Genomic DNA, 24309 nt, shown 5'->3' on the forward strand with positions numbered 1-24309 from the left:
GGAGCCTGTGCTCCGCAACGGGAGAGGCCACAACAGTGAGAGGCCCGCGTACCACCAAAACAAAAACAGAAACAACAACAAAAAATTCTGGCAGGCAAACTTAAAGAAACTGATGAACACCCATGACAAAAACAAAAACAGAGAATAAATCAGCAAAGGAGCAAAAGCCTATGTCATTACTACAATGATGCCCTAACTCACAGCAAAAAAAAGGTCAAACAAATGCTGCTACCTAGACAGAACTATAATAAAAAGTTAAGGGCTTCCCTGGTGGCTCAGTGGTTGAGAGTCCGCCTGCCGATGCAGGGGACACGGGTTCGTGCCCCAGTCCGGGAAGATCCCACATGCCGTGGAGCGGCTGGGCCCGTGAGCCATGGCCGCTGAGCCTGCGCGTCCGGAGCCTGTGCTCCACAACAGGAGACGCCACAACAGTGAGAGGTCCGCGTACCGCAAAAAAATATAATAAATAAATAAATAGAAAGTTAATAAATGTTTTATTTGTTGATACGATTGTGGCATGATTGAGTTTTAGATAAAACTAGGAAACATGGGCTTCCCTGGTGGCGCAGTGGTTGAGAGTCCGCCTGCCGATGCAGGGGACAAGGGTTCGTGCCCTGATCCGGGAAGATCCCACATGCCGTGGAGCGGCTGCGCCCATGAGCCATGGCCGCTGAGCCTGTGTGTCCGGAGCCTGTGCTCCGCAACGGGAGAGGCCACAGCAGTGAGAGGCCCGCGTACCGCAAAAAAAAAACCAACCAACCAAACAAAAAAAACCCCAAAACTAGGAAACACAGATTGGTGAAAAAAAAATCCGATTTCATGAACCGTATCTTCAGATTTACCTAAAAACTGCCTGAAGGTCACATCATTGGTGATCTAAGCAAAAAGGACAGTCTGAGGGGAATCAACAGCTAGCAAATCTGAGAGCAGAAACATAACCTAGACAGGAAGGGAAGGGTGCAAAGAGTAAGTGAAACCAAGACACTCAAATAGTTAACTTACATTGGATTTTCTTGTTTTAAGATTTTTTTTTTTAAGTGGACAACTTTTTTTAAAAAATATCTTTCTCGGAATGTAATTGCTTTACAATGTTGTGTTACAAAGTGAATCAGATATAGGTATACATTTATCCCCATATCTCCTCCCTCTTATGTCTCCCTCCCAACCTCCCTATCGTACCCCTCTAGGTGGACACAAAGCACCAAGCTGACCTCCCTGTGCTGGGCGAGTGCTTCCACCAGCTCTCTGTTTTACGTTTGGTGGTGTATATATGTCCTTGCCACTCTCTCACTTTGTGCCAGCTTACCCGCCCCCTCCCCATGTCCTCAACTCCATTCTCTATGTCTGAGTCTTTATTCCTGTCCTGCACCTAGGTTCTTCAGAACCTTTTTTTCTTTTGATTGCATATATATGTATTAGCATATGGTATTTGTTTCTCTTTCTGACTTACTTCACTCTATATGACAGTCTCTAGGTAAACCCACCTCACTACAAATAACTCAATTTCTTTTCTTTTTAAGGCAGAGTAATATTCCATTGCATATATGCACTACATCTTCTTTATCCATTCATCCGTCGATGGACACTTAGCTTGCTTCCATGTCCTGGCTATCGTAAATAGAGCTGCAATGAACATTGTGGTACATGACTGTTCTTGAATGACAGTTTTCTCAGAGTATATGTTCAGTAGTGGGATTGCTGGGTTGTATGGTAGTTCTATTTTTACTTTTATAAGGACCTTCTATACTGTTCTCCATAATGGCTGTAGCAATTTACATTCCCACCAACAGTGCAGGAAGGTCCCATTTTCTCCACACCCTCTCCAGCATTTGTTGTTTGTAGATTTTTTAATGATGGCCATTCTGACCGGTGTGAGGTGATACCTCATTGTAGTTTTGATTTGCATTTCTCTAATGATTAGGGATGATTAGCATCCTTTCATGTGTTTGTTGGCAACCTGTATATCTTCTTTGGAGAAACGTCTATTTATGTCTATGCCAATTAGTGGACTGGGTTGTTTGTTTTTTGATATTGAGCTGCATGAGCTGCTTGTATATTGTGCAGATTAATCCTTTGTCCGTTGATTCGTTTGCAAATACTTTCTCCCATTCTGAGGGCTGTCTTTTCGTCTTGTTTATGTTTTCCTTTGCTGTGCAAAAGCTTTTAAGCTTCATTAGGTCCCATTTGTTTATTTTTATTTTTATTTCCATTTCTCTAGGAGGTAGGTCAAAAAGGATCTTGCTGTGATTTATGTCACAGAGTGTTCTGCCTATGTTTTCCTCTAAGAGTTTTACAGTGTCTGGCCTTACATTTAAGTCTTTAATCCATTATAAGTTTATTTTTGTGTATAGTGTTAGGGAGTGTTCTAATTTCATTCTTTGACATGTAGCTGTCCAGTTTTCCAAGCACCACTTACTGAAGTGCTGTCTTTTCTCCAATGTATATTCTTGCCTCCTTTATCAAAAATAAGGTGACCATATGTGTGTGGGTTTATCTCTGGGCTTTCTATCCTGTTCCATTGATCTATATTTCCGTTCTTATGCCAGTACCATACTGCCTTGATTACTATAGCTTTGTAGTATACTCTGAAGCCAGGGAGCGTGTTTCCTCCAGCTCAGTTTTTCTTTCTCAAGATTGCGTGGGCTATTCAGGGTCTTTTGTGTTTCCATAAAAATTATGATATTTTTTGTTTTAGTTCTGTAAAAAATGCCATTGGTAGTTTGATAGGGATTGCACTGAACCTGTAGATTGCTTTGGGTACTATAGTCATTTTAACAATGTTGATTCTTCCAATCCAAGAACATGGTTTATCTCTCCATCTGCTGGTATCTTTAATTTCTTTCATCAGTGTTCAATAGTTTTCTGCATACAAGTGTTTTGTCTCCTTAGGTGGGTTTATTCCTAGGTATTTTATACTTCTTGTTGAAATGGTAAATGGGATTGTTTCCTTAATTTCTCTTTCAGATTTTTCAGCATCAGCATATAGGAATGCAAGAGATTTCTGTGCATTAATTTTGTATCCTGCTGCTTTGCCAAATTCATTGATTAGCTCTAGTAGCTTTCTAGTACCATCTTTAGGATTCTCTATGTATAGTATCATGTCATCTGCAAACAGTGACAGCTTTACTTCTTTCTGATTTGGATTCTTTTATTTCTTTTTCTTCTCTGATTGCTGTGGCTAAAACTTCTAAAACTATTTTGAATAATAGTGGTGAGAGTGGGCAACCATGTCTTGTTCCTGATCTTAGTGGAAATGCTTTCAGTTTTTCACCATTGAGAACAAGGTTGGCTGTGGGTTTCTCATATATGGAGTTTATTATTTTGAGGTAAGTTTGCTCTATGCCCACCTTCTAGAGGGTTTTTATCAAAAATGGGTGTTGAATTTTTACTAAAGCTTTTTCTGCATCTATTCAGATGATCATATGGTTTTTGCCCTCCAGTTTGTTATTATGGTGTATCACATTGATTGATTTGCATATGTAGAAGATTCCTTGCATTCCTTGGATAAACCCCACTTGATCCTGGTGTATGATCCTTCTGATGTGCTGTTGGATTCTGTTTGCTAGTATTTTGCTGAGGATTTTTACATCTATGTTCATCAGTGATATTGGCCTGTAGTTTTCTTTTTTTGTGACATCTTTGCCTCATTTTGGTATGGGGGTGATGGTGGCCTTGTAGAATGAGTTGGGGAGTGTTCCTACCTCTGCTATATTTTGGAAGAGGTTGAGAAGGAGAGGTGTTAGCTCTTCTCTAAATGTCTGATAGAATTCACCTGAGAAGCCGTCTGGTCCTGGGCTTTTATTTGTTGGAAGATTTTTAATCATAGTTTCAATTTCAGCACTTGTGATTGATCTGCTTATATTTTCTATTTCCTCTAGGTTCAGTCTTGGAAGGTTGTGCTTTTCTGCGAATTTGTCCATTTTTTCCAGGTCATTTTATTGGCATATAGTTGCTTGTAGTAATCTCTCACGATCCTTTGTATTTCTACAGTGTCAGTTGTTATCTCTCCTTTTTTCATTTCTAATTCTATTGATTTGAGTCTTCTCCCTTTTTTCCTGATGAATCTGGCAATGGTTTATCAATTTTGGTTATCTTCTCAAAGAACCAGCTTTTAGTTTACTGATCTTTGCTATCGTTTCCTTCATTTCTTTTTCATTTATTTCTGATCTGATCTTCATGATTTCTTTCCTTCTGCTAACTTTGGGGTTTTTTAGTTTGTTTGCTCTAATTGCGCTATGCATGAGGTTAAGTCGTTTATTTGAGATGTTTCTTGTTTCTTGAGGTAGGACTGTATTACTATAAACTTCCCTCTTAGAACTGCTTTTGCTGCTTCCCATAGGTTTTGTGTCATTGTGTTTTCATTGCCATTTATTCTAGGTATTGTTTGATTTCCTCTTTGGTTTCTTCAGTGATATCTTGGTTATTTAGTAGCGTACTGTTTAGCCTCCATGTGTTTGTATATTCTACAGACTTTTTCCTGTAATTGATATCTAGTCTCATAGCGTTGTGGTCAGAAAAGATACTTGATACAATTTCAAGTTTCTTAAATTTACCAAGGCTTGATTTGTGACCCAAGATATGATCTATCCTGGAGAATGTTCCATGAGCACTTGAGAAGAAAGTATATTCTGTTGTTTTTGGATGGAATGTCCTATAAATACCAATTAAGTATATCTTGTTTAATGTATCATTTAAAGCTTGTGTTTATTTATTTTCATTTTGGATGATCTGCCCATTGGTGAAAGTGGGGTGTTGAAGTCCCCTACTGTTATCGTGTTACTGTCGATTTCCCCTTTTATAGCTGTTAGTATTTGCCTTATGTATTGAGGTGCTCCTATGTTGGGTGCATAAATATTTGCAATTGTTATATCTTCTTCTTGGATTGATCCCTTGATCATTAGGTAGTGTCCTTCTTTGTCTCTTGTAGCAGTCTTTATTTTAAAGTCTATTTTGTGTGATATGAGAATTGCTACTCCAGCTTTCTTTTGATTTCCATTGCATGGAATATCTTTTTCCATCCCCTCACTATCAGTCTGTATCTGTCCCTAGGTGTGAAGTGGGTCTCTTGTAGACAGCATATATACAGGCCCTAATTTTGTATCCATTCAGCCAGTCTCTGTCTTTTGGTTGGAGCATATAATCCATTTATATTTAAGGTAATTATCGATATGTATGTTCCTATTAACATTTTCTTAATTGTTTTGGGTTTGTTATTGTAGCTCTTTTCCTTCTCTTGTGTTTCCTGCCTAGAGAAGTTCCTGTAGCATTTGCTGTAAAGCTGCTTTGGTGGTGCTGAACTCTCTCAGCTTTTGCTTGTCTGTGAAGGTTTTAATTTCTCCATTGAATCTGAATGAGATCCTTGCTGGGTAGAGTATTCTTGGTTGCAGGTTTTTCTCCTTCATCACATTAAATATATCCTGCCACTCCCTTCTGGCTTGCAGAGTTTCTGCTGAAAGATCAGCTCTTAACCTTGTGGGGATTCCCCTGTATGTTATTTGTTGCTTTCCCCTGGCTGCTTTTAACATGTTTTCCTTGTATTTAATTTTTGATAGTTGGAGTAATATATGTCTTGGTATGTTTCTCCTTGGATTTATCCTGTATGGGTTTCTCGAGCTTCCTGGACTTGATTGACTATTCCCTTTCCCATATTAGGGAAGTTTTCAACTATAATCCCTTCAAATATTTTCTCAGTCCCTTTCTTTTTGTCTTCTTCTTCTGGGACCCCTATAATATGAATCATGGTGCATTTAATGTTGTCCCAGTGGTCTCTGAGACTATCCTCAATTCTTTTCAGTCTTTTTTCTTTATTCTCTGTGGTAGCTATTTCTGCTCTTTTATCTTCCAGGTCACTTCTTCTGCTTCAGTTATTTTGCTATTGATTCCTTCTAGAGAATTTTTAATGTCATTTATTATGTTGTTCATCACTGTTTGTTTGCTCTTGAGTTCTTCAATTTCCTAGTTAAATGTTTCTTGTATTTTCTCCATTCTAGTTTCAAGATTTTGGATCATCTTTACTATCATTACTGTGGATTCTTTTTCAGGTAGACTGCCTATTTCCTCTTCATTTGTTTGGTCTGGTCGGTTTTTACTTTGATCCTTGATCTTCTGTGTATTTCTCTGTCTTCTCATTTTGCTTAACTTACTGCATTTGGGGGTCTCCTTTTTGCCAGCTGCAGTTTCGTATTTCCCGTTGTTTTTGGTGTCTTCCCCCAGTGCGTAAGGTTGGTCACTGGGTTGTGTAGGCTTCTTGGTGGAGGGGACTGGTGCCTGTGTTCTGGTGGATGAGACTGGATCTTGCCTTTCTGGTGGGCAGGGCTGCATCCGGTGGCGTGTTTTGAGGTTTCTGTGAACTTATTATGATTCCAGGCAGCCTCTCAGCGAATGTGTGGGGTTGTTTTCCTGTCTTGCTAGTTGTTTGGCATGGGGTGTCCAGCACTGTAGCTTGCTGGTCGTTGAGTGGAGCTGGGTCTTAGCATTGAGATGGAGATCTCTGGGAGAGCTTTTGCTATTTGATATTATGTGGGGCCAGGAGGTCTCTGGTGGACCAGTATCCTGGACTCAGCTCTCCCACCTAAGAAGCTCAGGCCTGACACCCAGCTGGAGCACAAAGACCCTGTCACCCGCACAGGTCAGAAGAAAATGGAGGACAAAGAAAGAAAGAAAGAAAAATAAATAAATAAAATAAAATTATTAAAATAAAAACAATATAATATTAAAAATAAAATTTTAAAAGCAATAAATAAAGAAGAATGAAAGAATAGAGCAAAAAAACCAATAAAGAAATCCACCAATGATAACAAGCACTAAAAAACTATACTAAAAAAAGAAAAAAAAACGGACAGAAAGAAACCTAGGACAAATGGTAAAAGCAAAGCTATACCAGACAAAATCACACAATGAAGCATACACATACACACTCAGAATAAGAGAAAAAGGAAAAATATATATATATATTAAGAAAACAAGAGAGCAACCAAATCAATAAACAAATCTACCAATGATAATAAGCTGTAAATACTAAGCTAAGATAAACAAAACCAGAAACAAATTAGATGCAGAAAGCAAACCCCATGTCTACAGTTGCTCCCAAAGTCTACTGCCTCAATGCTGGGATGAATCGTTGTCTATTCAGGTATTCCACAGATGCAGGTACATCAAGTTGATTTTGGAGCTTTAATCCGCTGCTCCTGAGGCTGCTAGGAGAGATTTCCCTTTCTCTTCTTTGTTCGCACAGCTCCCGGGGCTCAGCTTTGGATTTGGCCCCGCCTCTGCGTGTAGGTTGCCTGAGGGCGTCTGTTCCTGCCCAGATTGGAGGAAGTTAAAGTAGCAGCTGATTAGGGGCCTCTGGCTCACTGAGGCCGGGGGAGGGAGGGGTACAGAATGCGGGGTGAGCCTGCGGTGGCAGAGGCCGGCGTGATGTTGCAACAGCCTGAGGCACGCCATGTGTTCTCCCAGTGAAGTTGTCCCTGTATCACAGGACTCTGGCAGTGGCGGGCTGCACAGCCTCCTGGGGTGGGGTGAGGTGTGGATAGTGACCTGTGGTTTCACACAGGATTCCTGGTGGCTGCAGCAGCAGCCTTAGCATTTCATGTTGGTCTCTGGGGTCCGTGCTGATAGCCATGGCTCATGCCTCTCTCTGGAGCTCGTTTAGGCAGTGCTCTGAATCCCCTCTCCTCGTGCAGCCCGAAACAATGATCTCTTGCCTCTTAGGCAGCTCCAGACTTTTTCCCAGACTCCCTCCTGGCTCACTGTGGTGCACTAGCTGTGTGTGTGTTCACACAGCCAACCCCAGTCCTCTCCTTGGGGTCTGACCTCCAAAGCCTGAGCCTCAGCTCCCAGCCCCCACCTGCCCCAGCGGGTGAGCAGACACGCCTCTCAGGCTGGTGAGTGCCAGTCAGCACCGATCCTCTGTGCAGGAATCTCTCCACTTTGCCTTCTGCACCCCTGTTGCTGTGCTCTCCTCTGTGGCTCCGAAGCTTCCTCCCCGCCCACCCCCCGTTTCCGCCAGTGAATGGGCTTCCTAGTGTGTGGAAACTTTTCCTCCTTCACAGCACCCTCCCAGAGATGCAGGTCCCATCCCTATTCTTTTGTCTCTGTTTTTTCTTTTCTTCTTTTGCTCTACCCAGGTACGTGGGGATTTTCTTGCCTTTTGGGAAGTCTGAGGTCTTCTGCCAGTCTTCAGTAGGTGTTCTGTAAGAGTTGTTCCACATGTAGATGTATATCTGATGTATTTGTGGGGAGGAAGGTGATCTCCACATCTTACTCCTCTGCCACCTTGAAGTTTCCCGCTATGTGGACCATTTTTAAAGTTTTTATTGAATTTGTTACAACAGTGCTTCTGTTTTATGTTTCATATTTTTGGCTGCAAGGCATGTGGGATCTTAGCTCCCCAACCGGGGATTGAACCTGCACCCCTGCATTGGAAGGCAATGTCTTAACCACTAGACCACCAGGGAAGTCCCTAAAATTGATTTTCTATAATTAAACTAGGAAGAAAAACCCATGATACCTGCTAATAAGCTCATCGGTCAGCGAGAAGCTGTGGCCATTGGAAGGGTAAGTTTGTGACACCACAGAATGAGGCCCTGCTGCCTAGTACACGGAGGTGCTTCAGGAATGTCATTACAGTGTCAGTAAGACAGAGCTGCTCCTTGGGAAGGTTTTATACACAGAAAAATTTGACCAAAAGACAGAAGACGGTATTTAAGTATATAGGAGTATATGAAGTATAACTTGTCATTTACTTTCATTCTCTTATTTTCAATTCACAAAATACTTCATTTTGCTCCTGGAATGAGCTCAGCATTATATCAGGAATAGTAGAGAAAACAGGATATGGCCCTTCCTCAGGAGAGCATATGATACCTGATATTATGCTAATAAGCACTTCATTTGCATCTACACATTGAAAATTCCCAACAGCCCTATGAGGTAATCACATTTACTGTCCCCATTTTATAGACGTGGAACTTGATATCAGTTATCTAAGGCCAGCGCTAGTAAATAAAAGTTTGGGCGTGCTAACCTAAGCTGTTAATCTCTGTGATAAAAACATTTGACAGGTTTAATAAAACATTAAAAAAATTCAAGCCATACTAGATAAGCTGAAATAATACAGCATATGGCAAACTGAAAAGTGAATTATGTAGACAATAATCACTACAGAAATTCAGAAGAGGAGCCCATTTCAGGATCAAATTGATAAGACAGAATTTATGAGTGAAGTAAGATTTGAGTCATGTTTTGACGTATTTATTTGGGTGGGGTGTGCAAGTCAATCTCAATGGTTTTCCCAGATGTTGTTTACTTTGGGGGTCACAGCATCGTTTCGGAATCACATGAAAAGGATGAGCGCCCTCCTAGGAAAAAGAGCACATGCTCCAACACACAAAATTGTGCACATGATTTTAAATTGTACACCTTATACCTCAGGGCTGCAGAAGACACTCGAGTTATTTAACAAAACAATAGAAGAACCTTCACTACTTGGACCTTCTCATCTCATTAGGCGCATGTCTTCCAAAGCTCCACTCCTTCCCAACCGAACCCCCCAGACTGCAGCAGTTCCAGGGCTCTCCAAGCTTCCCCCTGCCTCAGTGTCTCTCGTCAAGGAGCTGGCATACCTCCCCCAAGTTATCTTTCAGGGGGCCCTTCTAAATCTTGCCCATCTTTCCAGGTTAGTTCAAGGCACTGGAAAGCCTCAAGTATGAAAAACAGTGATCAACTGAGATGGGGAAATCAAGACCAGAAGAAAATAGAGGCAAAGCAGGGAACAAGGAAAATATAAAAGTTTTACACATTACTGTACATAAAACAAGAACTGGGAGCTATGAAAAGGAACAATCAAGAGAACAGGAACTCATACAAACGAAAAATATTTCAGCAGAAATAAAAATTCAATAGAATGGCTAAAATAAAACGTTGAGGAAATCTCCTAGGAAAAAGAAAAAGGAAAAGAATAAATAGTACAAGAAAAAAAGATAAGAAATCTAGAGGATCAGACCAAGAACTGTTCTAGACAAAGGATACAGAGAAAAGGCAGAAATATATGAGAAAAACTATTCAAAAATTTTTCAGAACTGAAAGATGGAATCCCAAATTCAAAGACTCACCAAGGACTCAAGAGAAAGACCCACACTAAGGTACACCATCTGTAATTACAAAACAACGGAAACAGGAGAGATCCTAAGTGCTTCTGCGGGTGTGCGAGGTTGAGGGATAGATCACGTTGAAGGAATTACAATCAGAATTACACTGGAAATCTCATTAGAAACACTGGAATCCAGAAGTTAGTAAAAAAATGTTATAAATTCTATGGAAAAAATGATTTCCAACCAGAAATCTATCCTAATCCACCAATAAAGTTTAAAGTTGGAATAAAATATTTTAAGCAAACAAATATTTTTCAAGTTTACATTCCAGGAATCCATTCTAAGTGAGCTCGTAAACAATGTGCATCACCTAAATGAAGTTATAAACTAAGGAAAGGAATATATGAGATCTAGGGACTCGGAGACACAGCACAAAAAAAGCAGCAAAGGGAATTCCCAGGGTGGTGATTAAAAGAAGTCCATGGAATAAAGTTGATCAGAGACACAGGAAGCTCAGCCCAGAGGAGAACAGGAAGATGAAGGGCTCCAGAAGGTGTATCTTAAAATAAATAAAAGATGGAACTGATAAATGACTTAATTTGTTTGGCCATACTGAGAGGATGTTTACAACCCTGTCAAAGTATATGAAAGAAGCATCAATTATAGGTATGCAGAAAACTAAGCAAGTGGAAAAAAATATCCTAAGGAAAAAAAAAGCTGTAAAAAAAGGAAATGAAACCATTGTATATTAGATGTGTTGGTGTTAAAAATTACATCTTTATAATAATATAAATATGCAGTAACATATTTATAATAATACAAATACATCATGGCATATTTATAATAATACAAATACATCATGGCATGTTTATAATAGTACAAATATGTCTTGGCATGTTTATAATAATACAAATACATCTTGGCATGTTTATAATAATAAAAATACATCATGGCATGTTTATAATAATACAAATATGTCATGACATGTTTATAATAATATGAATATGTAATATTTACTTAACCAAAACTATGACAAAATTATGATTGAGGAGAGCAGCCACATAAGACATAAATTTGTGTCTTCTATGATAAAAAGTGAACAGATAAAAAAGAAAATAACTTGAGAAATAGGAGCATAAGCATTTTGTTTAAAAGCACAGGTGTAAGTGGGGGCAGAAGAGGAGTACAGACCTGGCCATGGTGGTCTCGGGTGGGACAGAGGGCTAGCTCTTTGTCATTATAATATGGAATAGTACATATTTTAAAAATACATTCACAGGTTTCCACTTCTGCAAAGTGGACTTGCGTATCTCTCATCCTCTCACTAAGTACTAAAAACCCTAGGCATTATATTTAAAACACACCCAAGAAGACTGACAGGTGGACAGGCTACGAACCTTAGGACCAAAGAAGGACTAGGTGGTGAGTTCTCCGGTTTTCTTTTTTTTTCTGTAATTCCTTAGGTTTTTGTTTTGTTTGTTTTTTTACATTGAAGTATAGTTCATTTACAATGTTGTGTTAGTTTCAAGTGTACAGAAAAGTGATTCAGTTATACATATATATACATATATATTCTTTCTCAGATTCTTTTCCCTTGTAGGTTATTACAAAATACTGAGTATAGCTCCCTGTGCTGTACGGTAGTTCCTTGTCGGTTATTTTACATATAGTAATGTGTATATATCAATCCCAAACTCCTAATTTATCCCTCCCCACCTTTCCCCTTTGGTAACCATAAGCTTGCTTTCCATGTTTGTAGGTCTATTTCTGTTTTGTTAATAAGTTCATTTGCACCATTTTGTTTTAGATTCCACATATAAGTGATGTCATATGATACTTGTCTTTCTCTGTCTGACTTACTTCACTTAGTATGACAATCTCTAGGGTCCATCCATGTTGCTGCAAATGGCATTATTTCATTCTTTTTTATGGCTGAGTAATATTCCATTGTGTATATATACCACATATTCTTTATCCATTCATCTGCCAATGGTTAAATATTTAGGTTGTTTTCATGTCTTGGCTATTGTAAACAGTGTTGCTGTCAATATCGGGGAGCACGTATCTTTTCGAGTTATGGTTTTCTCCAGATATATGCCCAGGAGTGGGATTGAGAGAGTGTGGAGAAAAGAGGGAATATAAATTGGTGCAGCAACTATGGAAAACAGTATGGAGGTTCCTCAAAAAACAAAAAATAGATCTGATTTCCTTTTTGTCTCGTTTATCCCACATTTGGAAATAAAAAAGCCAACAACCCAGAAATGCCACTGGGTACAGACAAAAACAACAACAACAATAGAAGTCTGCTCCCCTAGCCAAAGGACAGAAAAGGGGCATCCTAGCAAGATGGAGAGCTTTAAAAGATAACCTCCCTAAAGCTGCCAAACATCACAGGAGAAGACTGTGGCCCAGCCCCCTGTGGGAGCAAAGGCCACGGGAGGAGCCTAGACCCCACCTGCACCAGCTACAGTGAGACCCCCAAACCCACCCCACCAAGCACCGCATGGAGCCCTGAGGACAGAGTGAGGACAGCCTGGCACTGGCCCAGAGACTGGATTCTGATGGAGGATAAATCCGAGTCAGGAGCCCCTGCACAGTGAGACGTGTGCTGCGGTGAATTCATGGGAAGGGCATTTAATCAGCCAAAGGAAAGGGAGACGGAGGCAGGGGACGAGGGAAGCTTCGCCAGGGAGCTGAGCCTCAAGCTCCGTCTGGAAAGCCGGGTGGAACTGGCTGGACAGCAGAAGGGCCTGGAAGGTCCTGCAGCACAGAGGGCAGGGACAGAACAGCAAGTCCTCGGACAACCACAAACACGTCTGCCTGACCGGGTGAAGAAGGTTTAGGATGGAATGGAGAGAGCTAAGGCCAAAGAGGCTGGATGAGGCCGTAGGAAAGGGCCCCACGGGCTGCGATGAGGAATGTGCCTCCTCGCAGATCCAGCGGGGCCACCGCCGGACTCCCAGCCGTGAGGCGGGGGATCAGACGGGGCCAGACGAGTCAGGACTCTGGCAGGACGGGATGAGCATCAGGGAGCCAGCAGCAGGTGGGAAGAGGATTCTGTAGGCGATACCTGCAGACATCTGGGTCAGTCTTCCAGATTTGAGGATTGTGAGGAGAAGGGAGCGAGCAAGCACAGCCACATGCCGTCCTCATTCGAGGGGCTAGTGTGCACAGCACCGCTAACTAGTTTTCTGAGCCTCATCTTTCCTATCTATCAAGTGGAAATAAGAATGGCAACCACACGTATCTCACAGAGTTACTGTATGAAAATGGGGAACACAGCTTATTACATCCCGTTGCTGCTGTATCAAACTACCGCAAACTTAGTGGCTTGAAAGCACATACATTTCTTCCGTTACAGTTCTGGGGGTCAGGAGTCTGAAGGGGTCTCACTGGGCCAAAGGGAAGGGGCTGGCAGGCCTGCGATCCTTGTGGAGCCCATTTCCCTGCCTTCTCCAGCCTGCACTTCTTGGCTCTCGGCCCCCTCCTCCATCTCTACAGCAAGCAGCATAGCATCTTCAAAATTCTCTCTGATTTGGACACTGACTCTCCTGCCACCCTCTTTCACTTACAAGCACCCTTGTGGGTACTGGGCCCAGGTGGGTAATCCAGGAAAACCTCATCCCAAGGTCAGCTGATAAGCAACCTGCAATCCCACCCACCTGCTGTCATGGAAGGTAACATACTCACAAGCTCCAGGGATTAGGATGTGATTATTCTGCTTACCATACATACAAAAGATTCTAATTTAATGTCTATTTGATAATCAGGATTTTTTTTCAATTTCACAACTAATATGTCTGGGAGTTGTTTTATGGTTTAAAAAAATAAGAAATTTGAAGAATATGCATTCTAAGTAACTCACTATTATGTCTCTAAGATTTAGCAATGTATGCTAAATATCTAAAAAGCTCAATGATAACTGTAGGTTTTGATATTTAACTTAATCATTCCCATCTCTTGAAAACAAATGAAAATTTAAGACGAAGATACCACTTCAAAATCTAAATAGAACTATAAGCATTCTAGTGTTAAACTTCCATGATAGTAGAAATAGGTGGCCATACAATGCTAGGATTAGCTCATGCTGTTTCTAATCATAGAAATAAACACATTTGGAAGTCTGGAAGTATAGGAAAGGTCAGTTTGTCAGTCAAACAAAGGGCATTAAATAACTCAAAGGGAAACTTTCCTGACCCCAAGCAAGTACCCAGAGGAATGAGGAAGGTGCCATACTGGAGCCTGTAAGTAGAAGACAGTTCAACCCAAGTCAAGTCACCATTGCATCCCAGGACCCCTAGAACAGGCCCATTGCAGATCCCTGGAAGCCATCTGGTTTCAAGATACATATCTTCCATGCCTGTCAAATGTCACACTATAGACTATACCTTCAAGTCCTACGCCTAATGGTTATCCTAAAAATATAATACAGACATGGAACTAAGATAACAATTCCTAAAAAATTTGTTATTAAATAAACATAATATAAAGTTCCTTAAAAAAAAAAGCACAAAAATAAATAGGATTTATCCAAATCTAAAAAAATCAGAAATCATATACTTTCCCCTAAGCTTATTAATAATTTCAACCAAGCTAATATCAGAGAATTACTCAAAATAATTTCTAAGATATCTCATTTCAATCTCCTATTTCTTGAACATATGTATATATATATACACACACATATATATATATGTATATGCAGCTCTAATATAACTGATATTCATCATGATGACCTCAAGATTTTGAAAGATACCAAGTTCTTATTGGTATCATTAAAGAAAGACTAAGTTATGGTCAGAATAATTTTACTACTGACTGTGTTGAGAACATGTTGTTGACTATTTAGATTTTATTTAAAACCTGCCTGTACATGAATTATAGATACATGAAATCCCTCAGTCAGAATATTAAAGTATTCATACCACACCTTTTCCTATCACATTGCACAAACAGTTTCACTTTAATGAAATCAATAGCAGGGCTCACATTTTTAACCAGTATAATTTAATTAAACACTTCCAATCTATGGAAACAAGGTTTTTCAAAAGAAGTACTTTTTTCCCCTAAACTAGGATTTTTTTTTAATAAATCAAGAATAGTATCAATAAAAAATATAATAGTAGGAGCTATCCTATATTTCATGTCAGGATATATTCTTTCTTGAGATTTTGTTTATTACTCAAGGAAAGCTAAAAAAAACACAGAAAAGCATTTATAAAGAGTAAATGTTAGTCAATTTTTCTACTAAAGAAGTTTTGTGAACATATCTGGAACAAGATGACAATGGTAATAATAATAATGATGGTAGTAATAATGACAAAAGTTTGAATGATTTAGTCTAAGATGCTTTTGCTGGGGAGAAGAAAAATCCCCAGAGATAAAGTCATTAAAACTTATTTATGAACCATCATCCTAACTGTGAATGCAGTGAGCAATTTTATGATCCTACTTTCTCTAAATGGCAACAATGACCTCTCCAAGAAAAGTAGAGGTAATTGCAAGCAAAGGACAGCTTAACCTTCCCAGACAGACACAGGACCAAGATAACAATTAGATATTGGCTAAACAACAAAGCCTCTCATTCACTCATTCTTCCACTGCTGACCAACTATTCAACAATGGCTTGTACCATGATACATGGTATGAAAATACACTTCAGACCCACCCGTACCATCACAAGTTTCTTCTATACATACAGTTCCCAACTCTACTCTTGTGTTGGCCAATCCTTCAGTGAGAGAAAGACTAGACTGAAAAAACATTTGCATCATCTGGTAACTGATAAGGAATATGAATGCTAGTATCTGGAAGGCTCCAAGTCACACAAAACCTGTTTAAAGTAGTTTTAAAAGAAGAGAGCAAACATATGCAAAAAAACAGATTTAGGAATATTAAGTATTCGAGGTATTTATTGATGGCTAAGAAGCTGATTATATATTGCAGATAGAAACCATGGAAAATCTGATATTTAATTCCTGATTGACCATATGAGGTAGAAAAAATTTTCAGTTTCCTAGACAGAAAATTCAGTATCTTTCAAAATACCAAAAGCTTAATGGTAAAGTTTTCTATAATACTGATCAAATCATACCTTAATAGAGAAGGAAAGAACAGATGGACGTGCAACAAATCAGCTTATTAGTTCAATTCTGTCTGAGTTTTGAAAATTCAGGTAAAGCCGATATTGTACAAAAACTCTGAGCATTAGATGACACTGGGAACAAACATGAGACAGAGAGGTATCAGAAAAAACAAGGTCCAACAACCTTGTGAACCTTTACCCAATGAAATGTAGTAAATAAGTTAAATGGACATTTTAGTCTCCTCTGATATTTTTAGTAGTCAATTAAAAAAGATTAAAATATGAAGGCATTTACAACCATCCCAAAGGATAAGATAGTGAAGAAGATAGAAAGTAATACCAAAAAGAAACTCTCCATTATGTCTCAAGAGCCAAACAACAAAACAACTTCAGGTTACCTCAATGTCACCTGTAAGAAAAGAATCCCTGAGTCAACTTTTCTAAGCCATGTTAAGTAAATAAGAAAAACAAAAACCAAAACAATGCCATATAGTATCTGTTCCTCAGCCAATGTATTCTATTAACCCACATCTGCAGTGGGTCCATGCGGTATTATGCCACTTACAAGGGAAATTCTAACAGAAGAGAAAAACAGTCTTTGACCTTCAGGCATCTGCTAGTCAATGCCAGAGAAAGAACAAACTCAATATAGTACAGGTAATCCATCCTGAGGAATTTAACAGTCATAGACGTTACAGATTGGAAAACCATAAGTATAAGTGGTGTTCTGAAAAGCATAGAGACTTTTTGAGCAATAGGAAGTAAATGTAGGCAGGGGAAAACAAAAGGGAAGCATCCAGGGCTTCCTCGGTGGTGCAGTGGTTGAGAATCCGCCTGCCAAAGCAGGGGACACGGGTTCGATCCCTGCTCCGGGAAAATCCCACATGCTGTGGAGAAACTAAGCCCATGTGCCACAACTACTAAGCCTGCGCTCTAGAGCCCGTGAGCCACAACTACTGAGCCTGCGTGCCACAACTACCAAAGCCCGCGTGCCTAGAGGCCCTGCTCCACAACAAGAGAAGCCATGGCAATGAGAAGCCCACACACTGCAACGAAGAACAGCCCCCGCTCGCCGCAACTAGAGAAAGCCTGTGTGCAGCAACAAAGACCCAACACAGCCCGAAATAAATAAATAAATTTTTTTTTTTAAAAAGAGAAGTATCCAAAGATACCAATTAAAAAAACAGGGAAGGTAACTCAAAGTGGAGAAGCATAAACTTGAAAGCATAGGCGTCTATGGAGAGAACAAAGCTGTGGCATCAGAGGCCATAGCTGGGTCGTGAGGACCCAAGCAGATGTTGCTGGGTCAGAACTCCAGATGGCTGCAAAACAAGGTCCAGATGGAGACTGAGCCACGAGGCCAAGGGACCACAACAGGCACTGCCCAGTGGGCGTGCTCACCCAAACTACTGACATGGTATTTCATACAAAGAAAAGATGCATTACTTACCCGATTGATATGGTTGTTGCTTAAAATAACCTGGAGCAGGGTCTTCTCGAATTCTTCCAACTTCTTGGAACACTTTTTAAGAATGTGATTAGATAAGTTACAATCACCGATCAGTCTAGCTAAAGTATCCACAGCTTCGATCCAGAAGCTTGAACAAGGAAGTTTGGGTTCTCGGTAAAAAGTGATCAAGCCATCCAGCAACTGAAAAACAGAATCGGATACTGTGGAAGAGGCGTTTTCAAAGTGGCTTAAGTCTGTTTTCAGACTTTCTGACTCGGTCAAGGTCTTCAGTCCAAGCAGACGTTGCAAGAACTGCATGTGAGAAGACAGAGGCTTTTCCAGAGGAGCACAAGGTCTGTTCACAATGGACAGTGGTGGGAAGGGGGTGGAGATGCAGCTCTCCCCAGAATGCTCGGTCATCTCTGAAGGTTCAGTTCTCTGATCATTTGATAAAACGCACCCAGAATCTTCCAGCAGAGTCAAAGTGTTTTCAGAACTTCTAGGTTCCTGAGCCTGCAACTGGGAAGATGGACCTCCTGAAATAGAAAGGAACAGAAGTGTTATCTTTCTGTATCTTTTTTTTTTTTTTTTTTTGCTGCACCGCACAGCTTGTGGGATCTTAGTTCCCTGACCAGGGATCGAACCTGCATCTCCTGCTTTGGAAGCACAGTCTTAACCATTGGGCCACCAGGGAAGTCCCTAACATTTCTTCATATAAAAACTAAACATTGAGTTTTCTAACTTAAAATACTAAATGAAGCATGAACTATGTATTAAACATTTGAAAAGCAGTAGTATAAAAATTGATAGAGGAGAAACTGTGAATGAAATTGCTTAGACTGACTGCAGACAAGGTCTTTATCTGGTAGAAAGCACAGATGATTCACCCATGTTTTGTCAAGTCACTATCTCCCAGTCAAGGCCATGCTTGAAAGGTACAGAGGAGAGACCACGAAACCTGAAGGAGGTCACTGTCTGGTATAGATTCCAACAGGTATCTGCAAAACAACAGGTGTATGTAAGATAGAGATATGCTCAGGGCACTATGAAAATAGGAGGAACACTGAACAGCCCACCCCAGTTAGACCAGTGCCTTCTGGAAGAAGTGATGGTAGAACTAATTTATAACACATAAGCAAGAATTCCAAGTTAAAAAGTTGGGGGAATGGAAGAAGAGAAGAGAGTTCCATCTACCAAAGGGTATGCACAAAAGCACAACTTAAGAAGGAAAAGAAAAGCACTGTATATATAAGGACCCACCAGTAGTTTCATGTTCCTTTTACAGAAAATATAAGGCAAGATATTATGTTGGAGAAATACGTAGAGGCCGGTCACAAAAGATCTTAAAAGAGATATTAAGGACCTCAGAATTTATATGTAGAGTGTAGAGTGAGTGTAAGTTGGAAAAATTATCTATATACCCACACATATACCTAATATATAAAAATAAATATATAAACAATGTATATATGTATGTGTACTTATTTATAATTATTAAGTATATCTGTCTATATCTATGTATATGTGTGTGTGTGTGTGTGTGTGTGTGTGTGTGTATGTCATAGATCCTTGAAACTATATATATAACCATCAGAATTTTCCGACATCAGCTGAGACATACTGCAGTTCAGGCTTAACTTAGTAACTTTAGGTCATTCTGTGACAGAGATGCCATTGTAAACACAAAAAGGCTATTGTTTGTAAAATGATTATCAGTAAGACGTACACACAAAATTTTCACTGAACGTTCTACAGCACATGCATACATCTATGCAACCACATCTGAGAAATACTGATGTCAGCAGTGGAAGCAGGAATAGGACAATAAACAGTATAACGTAGGAAAGTGAAATGGTCGCATTTTCATTTCACAGATCACTCTATGGGCTTTGTGAAGGAGACACTGGAGAAGGACCCAATGAGACACTGAAAGATCAGTTCAGAGTCACTCCTATCAGTCCTGATATCAAGTGATGAGAGAAATGAAACAAGCAATTACAGTGGAAGACTGGAAAGGAAACACAAAGGGAAGCCAGCTGACTGACTGACAGGCATTACAGTAGAGTAGGAATAAATGCATCCCGTGATTCTGAATTAGGTGACTGGGTGGACGACGGTGCTACCAAATGATCAGTAAAAATACAAACAGAAAAATGGCTTAGGAGAAACAAAGAGAAGCTAGTCTTGGCCATGTAAACTTGGAAGCAACCAGAGGAAATCTAGGTGAAGATATTCACCTGGAAACTGGCCACATGAGCCAAAGGATGGGGAAAAGGTCTAGACTGAAGCTACATTTTAGGAGCCATCAGTGTGCAGGTGGGATGTAGAAGGATGAAAATGGTAATGATCACTCGGGGACGGGATGCGCAGTGGCCAGAGCAGAGGCTCCAAGAGGAACCCTGAGAAGCATCAATCTGAGGGCTGAGTAGAGCAAAGACAATCACCAGGGAGACAGAGAAGAAACAATTAAAGAGGTACAAGCAGAATAAAAACAACAGTGTCATGAAAGGCTAGGGAATAGTTTCAAGGAGAATTACATGCAGGAGGGAAGTCCAATAAAATGCAGAGCTAAAAAAACACGTCGGAATTACCAGCTAGAAAATCACCAGCGATCAAGTCCAAAGCAGCTTCGGTCAGTCGGGGCGGTGGGCAGAAGCCACAGTGAGCGGACTGAAGAGTGACGGGGAAAGTCACAAAGACAGTGAAGAGTGGCGAAGGCTTCTGAGGACCTGGGTCGGGACAGCTTAACACAGAGAGTAACTGCAGCAAACATGGCCAGACACACTGTGAGAAACATGAGCAACTATAGATTATGAAGAAAAACGCTGGAGAAGCAAAAGCTGGAGGCAGGAGAGAAAACAGGTGGGGCGGGACTCGGGAGCAGGCGGAAGGAGACTGAGTCAAGGACCAGTGGATGGGTTGCACTTACTGATGAGGAAGGAGTTTCCCCACACACCCCCACCCCCAGGCTGAAGGAAATAGGATGAGAATGTACAGGGATGTAAAAATACCCCTGGCACACAGGAAGTGAAAGGAGATCTCATCCAAGTCTTTTAAATTTTTTTTTTTATTTTGGAGATGGGGGACACTAGTTGAACAGGACATAATAACAATGGCAAAAGCAGCACCCTCTCCCTGCCCCAGCATAAACTGGAAATCTACCTAATTTACTGCTCTTTTTTCCTTCAGTAAAATGAGAAGCTGATGAGGCAGAAGCAGAGGATTAAGCTTTAATTTAGCATGCATTCATTTAACAAGTGTCTACTATGACCACTACAAATATGCAAGTGTGTGCTTGGGATTTATCACTACAGTATCTGTACTCCAAGTTAGGGAGGTGATGCAGCCAATCCCCAAATGTGGTGGTGCCCAGAGCAGTGAACCGTCAGCAACATGTTTAACGACACGTGGCTGTTTCTATATTAAAGCAGGCAGACAACATGTTCTTTGAAGCCAACAGACATTTCCTTTTTCGTAGGAGCAAAGGAAAAACATTAGAAATCACTTCTCAAGACATCCATCTCACACTTCACACAAGTGAAACGGGGTACTACGGTAATTATTCAGGTAGATTACATATTTCTTTCACAAAATTCAAAAAGGTTCTCCACTAAGAAAGTGAACATAAGTTTAAATATTTTATTAACCTACTCAATTTTCCAGCAAAGTAAGCTGAACTTCACAGGTGATGATTTCAGGGAAGACTCATAAAATGAATTCTCCCAACAACTAAGTTGGGAAGCAAAGCTGCTTTCTTGTTTCTGCTTCTCACTCACTCCTCATTGGCGTGACTTTGGGCAAGTAATGATCATGCCATCTCATCTCCAGTTGCTCACAGGTGCAAATTTGAAGGGAGTAGTTCTAGACGCATGGGCTCTGGTGATAGGAATACACAAAACCGAGTACCATTCTTCCTCTCTGGTTTGTTTCTGTGTCCTCAGAGAAGAGTGATAAGGCCATATGCTGAGGATGACAATTACTAAAGTCATGCTACCAAATCGAAGAAAAGAATCTATATTCACATTTCACTTTACAAAGTAGCTCCAGGGAATAATTCAATTGTTCAGAGGAACCCTGGAAAGTGTGCTGTTATCCCTAATTTACCAATAAGGACATAAAACACAGGCTCAACTTGATGAAGAGGCCTGAGAAAAGCCACACAGTGAGCAAGGAAAACCAAGCCTTCTGTTTCAAGGCCTTCCAACCATGGCAACGAGGCCTGTGTGTTTCCATACCAGCTTCTGTACATGTCCACTATGGCATTCATCAATTTTTTTTTTAAATAAATTTATTTACTTATTTTTGGCTGCATTGGGTCTTCCTTCATTGCTGTACACGAGCTTTCTCTAGTTGTGGTGAGCAGGGACTACTCTTCGTTGCGGTGCGCGGGCTTCTCATTGCGGTGGCTTCTGTTGTTGTGGAGCATGGGCTCTGGGCATGCGGGCTTCAGTACTTGTGGCGCGCGGGCTCAGTAGTTGTGGCTCACAGGCTCTAGAGCGCAGGCTCAGTAGTTGTGGCGCATAGGCTTAGTTGCTCCATGGCATGTGGGATCTTCCTGGACCAGGACTCGAACCCATGTCTCCTGCACTGGCAGGCGGATTCTTAACCACTGTGCCACCAGGGAAGCCCCCATCAATTTCTATATGTTATCCACTTCTTTCTGGGCTCCTGAATGGCAGAAGTCCTGTCTCTTGTCATCTTTGTGGTCCCCTCACTGAGTAATGTTATCATCTGTAAAAGACACCTCATCAGGGGAAATGCTTAGGGCGACAACCTGCTGCTGGCTGAGACAGACCTCCTCTCATCCCTCAATATTCACGGTGCACCGCGATTTTACACCAAACTGCGATAATTACATACACAGATAAGAGAAATCAAACAGAACAGATAGAAAGACAGAAAGAATATGGTTATTCCAATAATAACTGATAATGTCTCAGAGTACTTGCTAACAAAAAGCCAATAATTTACTTTTTATAGGATCTACTACTTCTGGTAACCAATAACCAATTAACTTCCTCTTCTATTTGTCCTCAGTGATGAAACTGTGTAGAAATGCAAACAGCATTAGCACTGGAAACCAACACTTTCAGGGTGAAAACCCCTCACTGCCTACTAAATAAAGTAAATAATAGTGGGCAAATGTTCCTATTGTATATATTCTTATAAAATGGAAAAGACAAACAGGGGGAAAAAGCTTTCCTAGAGAGGATTAAACATTTTCAGTGATACTGAATATATTAACAGGTTATAATCTTGCAATAGTCATAAATGAAGTATTTATTCATAAAACAAGATTTTTAAATATCCACCCTTATTTGGGTAACACAGAGCATGGAAACAGAAAAGGATCCCTGTCTCTTTAAATGAATCTTACATAACCACAATCAGATTTCACTCATTTGCTTGGATGACTTTTCTCAACATAAATCACAAAGCATGGCTAACAAAGGAGAGGAGAGAAAATGAAGCCATGCTCCTGCAACTTTTTGTAATTCCTGTTGTTCCAGGAGGGATTAAGGTAAAGCAGAAGTCAAATGATGCTTCTTTCTTAACTTGTTATTGGGCTGAAGGGACTGAGGACTGTAATTTCCCTCCAAGTCACTGGATATGATCTAATTAACACGTGTGTTATTAGATATAAAAGAGATAATAAACTACACACACACAAACTGATCAAGCACAGTCCAGTACATATGAAATGCAAATATTATCTATTATTGTTAAATGATTATAGATGTCAAGAATCTAAATTATGCTGAAGTGTGAAACCATATACAAAAGTACATGAAATAAGATAGCAATTAAAACTACAGGTTCTGCCTAAAATATTCTATAGTCTCTCCCATACACTGGATCCCACAGACCTTCTATTCCACTTTACTGGACACTTAACTCTCCCATTTTCTTGCAGTTGTTAACTTCCACTTTAATCCACTTACCATTTCAGAGTGGATCGCAAGCATACTTAACAAAACAGAGCCAGTGCCCTCTTGCCACACATGCTGCCCTAGAAATGCTCACCCTTGAGCAGTAATTATATATTCTGCTGCCCCCACAAAACACTCACACCCACATCAACTTTCATGCTTTTCCTCATCCATTTCCAGAGTTCCTACTTCATTTATAAAAGAACCAGCTGTTTAAAATGCATCTTTACACCTTGCAAACCCCATGAACTCTATGTTTATAAAACTGAACAAGTCATCTTCACACTCTGCACACACACACAACACAACTTATGTTTCTCCTATGTGCTACCTATGTCAGCTGACAGCAGGACTATGCCTCCAGTCACCAGGCCTGGGGAGAGGGACCAGCCTCACCCCCCTCTTTTTCCTATCCTACACACACACTGCAATGCTACATTATGTCGGTTCTACCTTCTGCACATGTGTAAGTCAGGACCCTCCAGAGAAACAGAACCAATAGGGTAGAAAGAGAGACAAAGAAGTAAATTTATTATGAGGAATTGGCTCACATGATTATGGAAACTGAGAAATTCCTAGATCTGCATTCAGCAAGCTGGAGCCCCAGGAGAGCTGAGGTGTGAGTTCCCGTCTGAAATTCAGCAGGTTCCAGACCCAAGAAGAGCCAAGGTTTCAGTTCACATTGAGTCCAAAGGCCGGAAAATACAGACATCCCAGCTCAGAAGCAGTCAGGCAGGAGGACTTCTCTCTCAA

The 24309-nt window shown here is 40.4% G+C and overlaps 1 protein-coding gene across 1 annotated transcript in view; it reads right to left on the bottom strand.

Moving 5' to 3' along the window:
• MEI4 (meiotic double-stranded break formation protein 4) overlaps nt 1-24309 on the bottom strand; it is a 199228-nt gene that overhangs the window by 140911 nt on the left and 34008 nt on the right. The window contains exon 2 of the mRNA XM_060167689.1: nt 17627-18162. Within this exon, the coding sequence (XP_060023672.1) occupies nt 17627-18162 (536 nt within the window). The remainder of the gene's footprint in view (nt 1-17626; nt 18163-24309) is intronic.

Source organism: Lagenorhynchus albirostris, chromosome 12 (assembly GCF_949774975.1).
Source record: "Lagenorhynchus albirostris chromosome 12, mLagAlb1.1, whole genome shotgun sequence".
NCBI classification, from domain to species: domain Eukaryota; kingdom Metazoa; phylum Chordata; class Mammalia; order Artiodactyla; family Delphinidae; genus Lagenorhynchus; species Lagenorhynchus albirostris.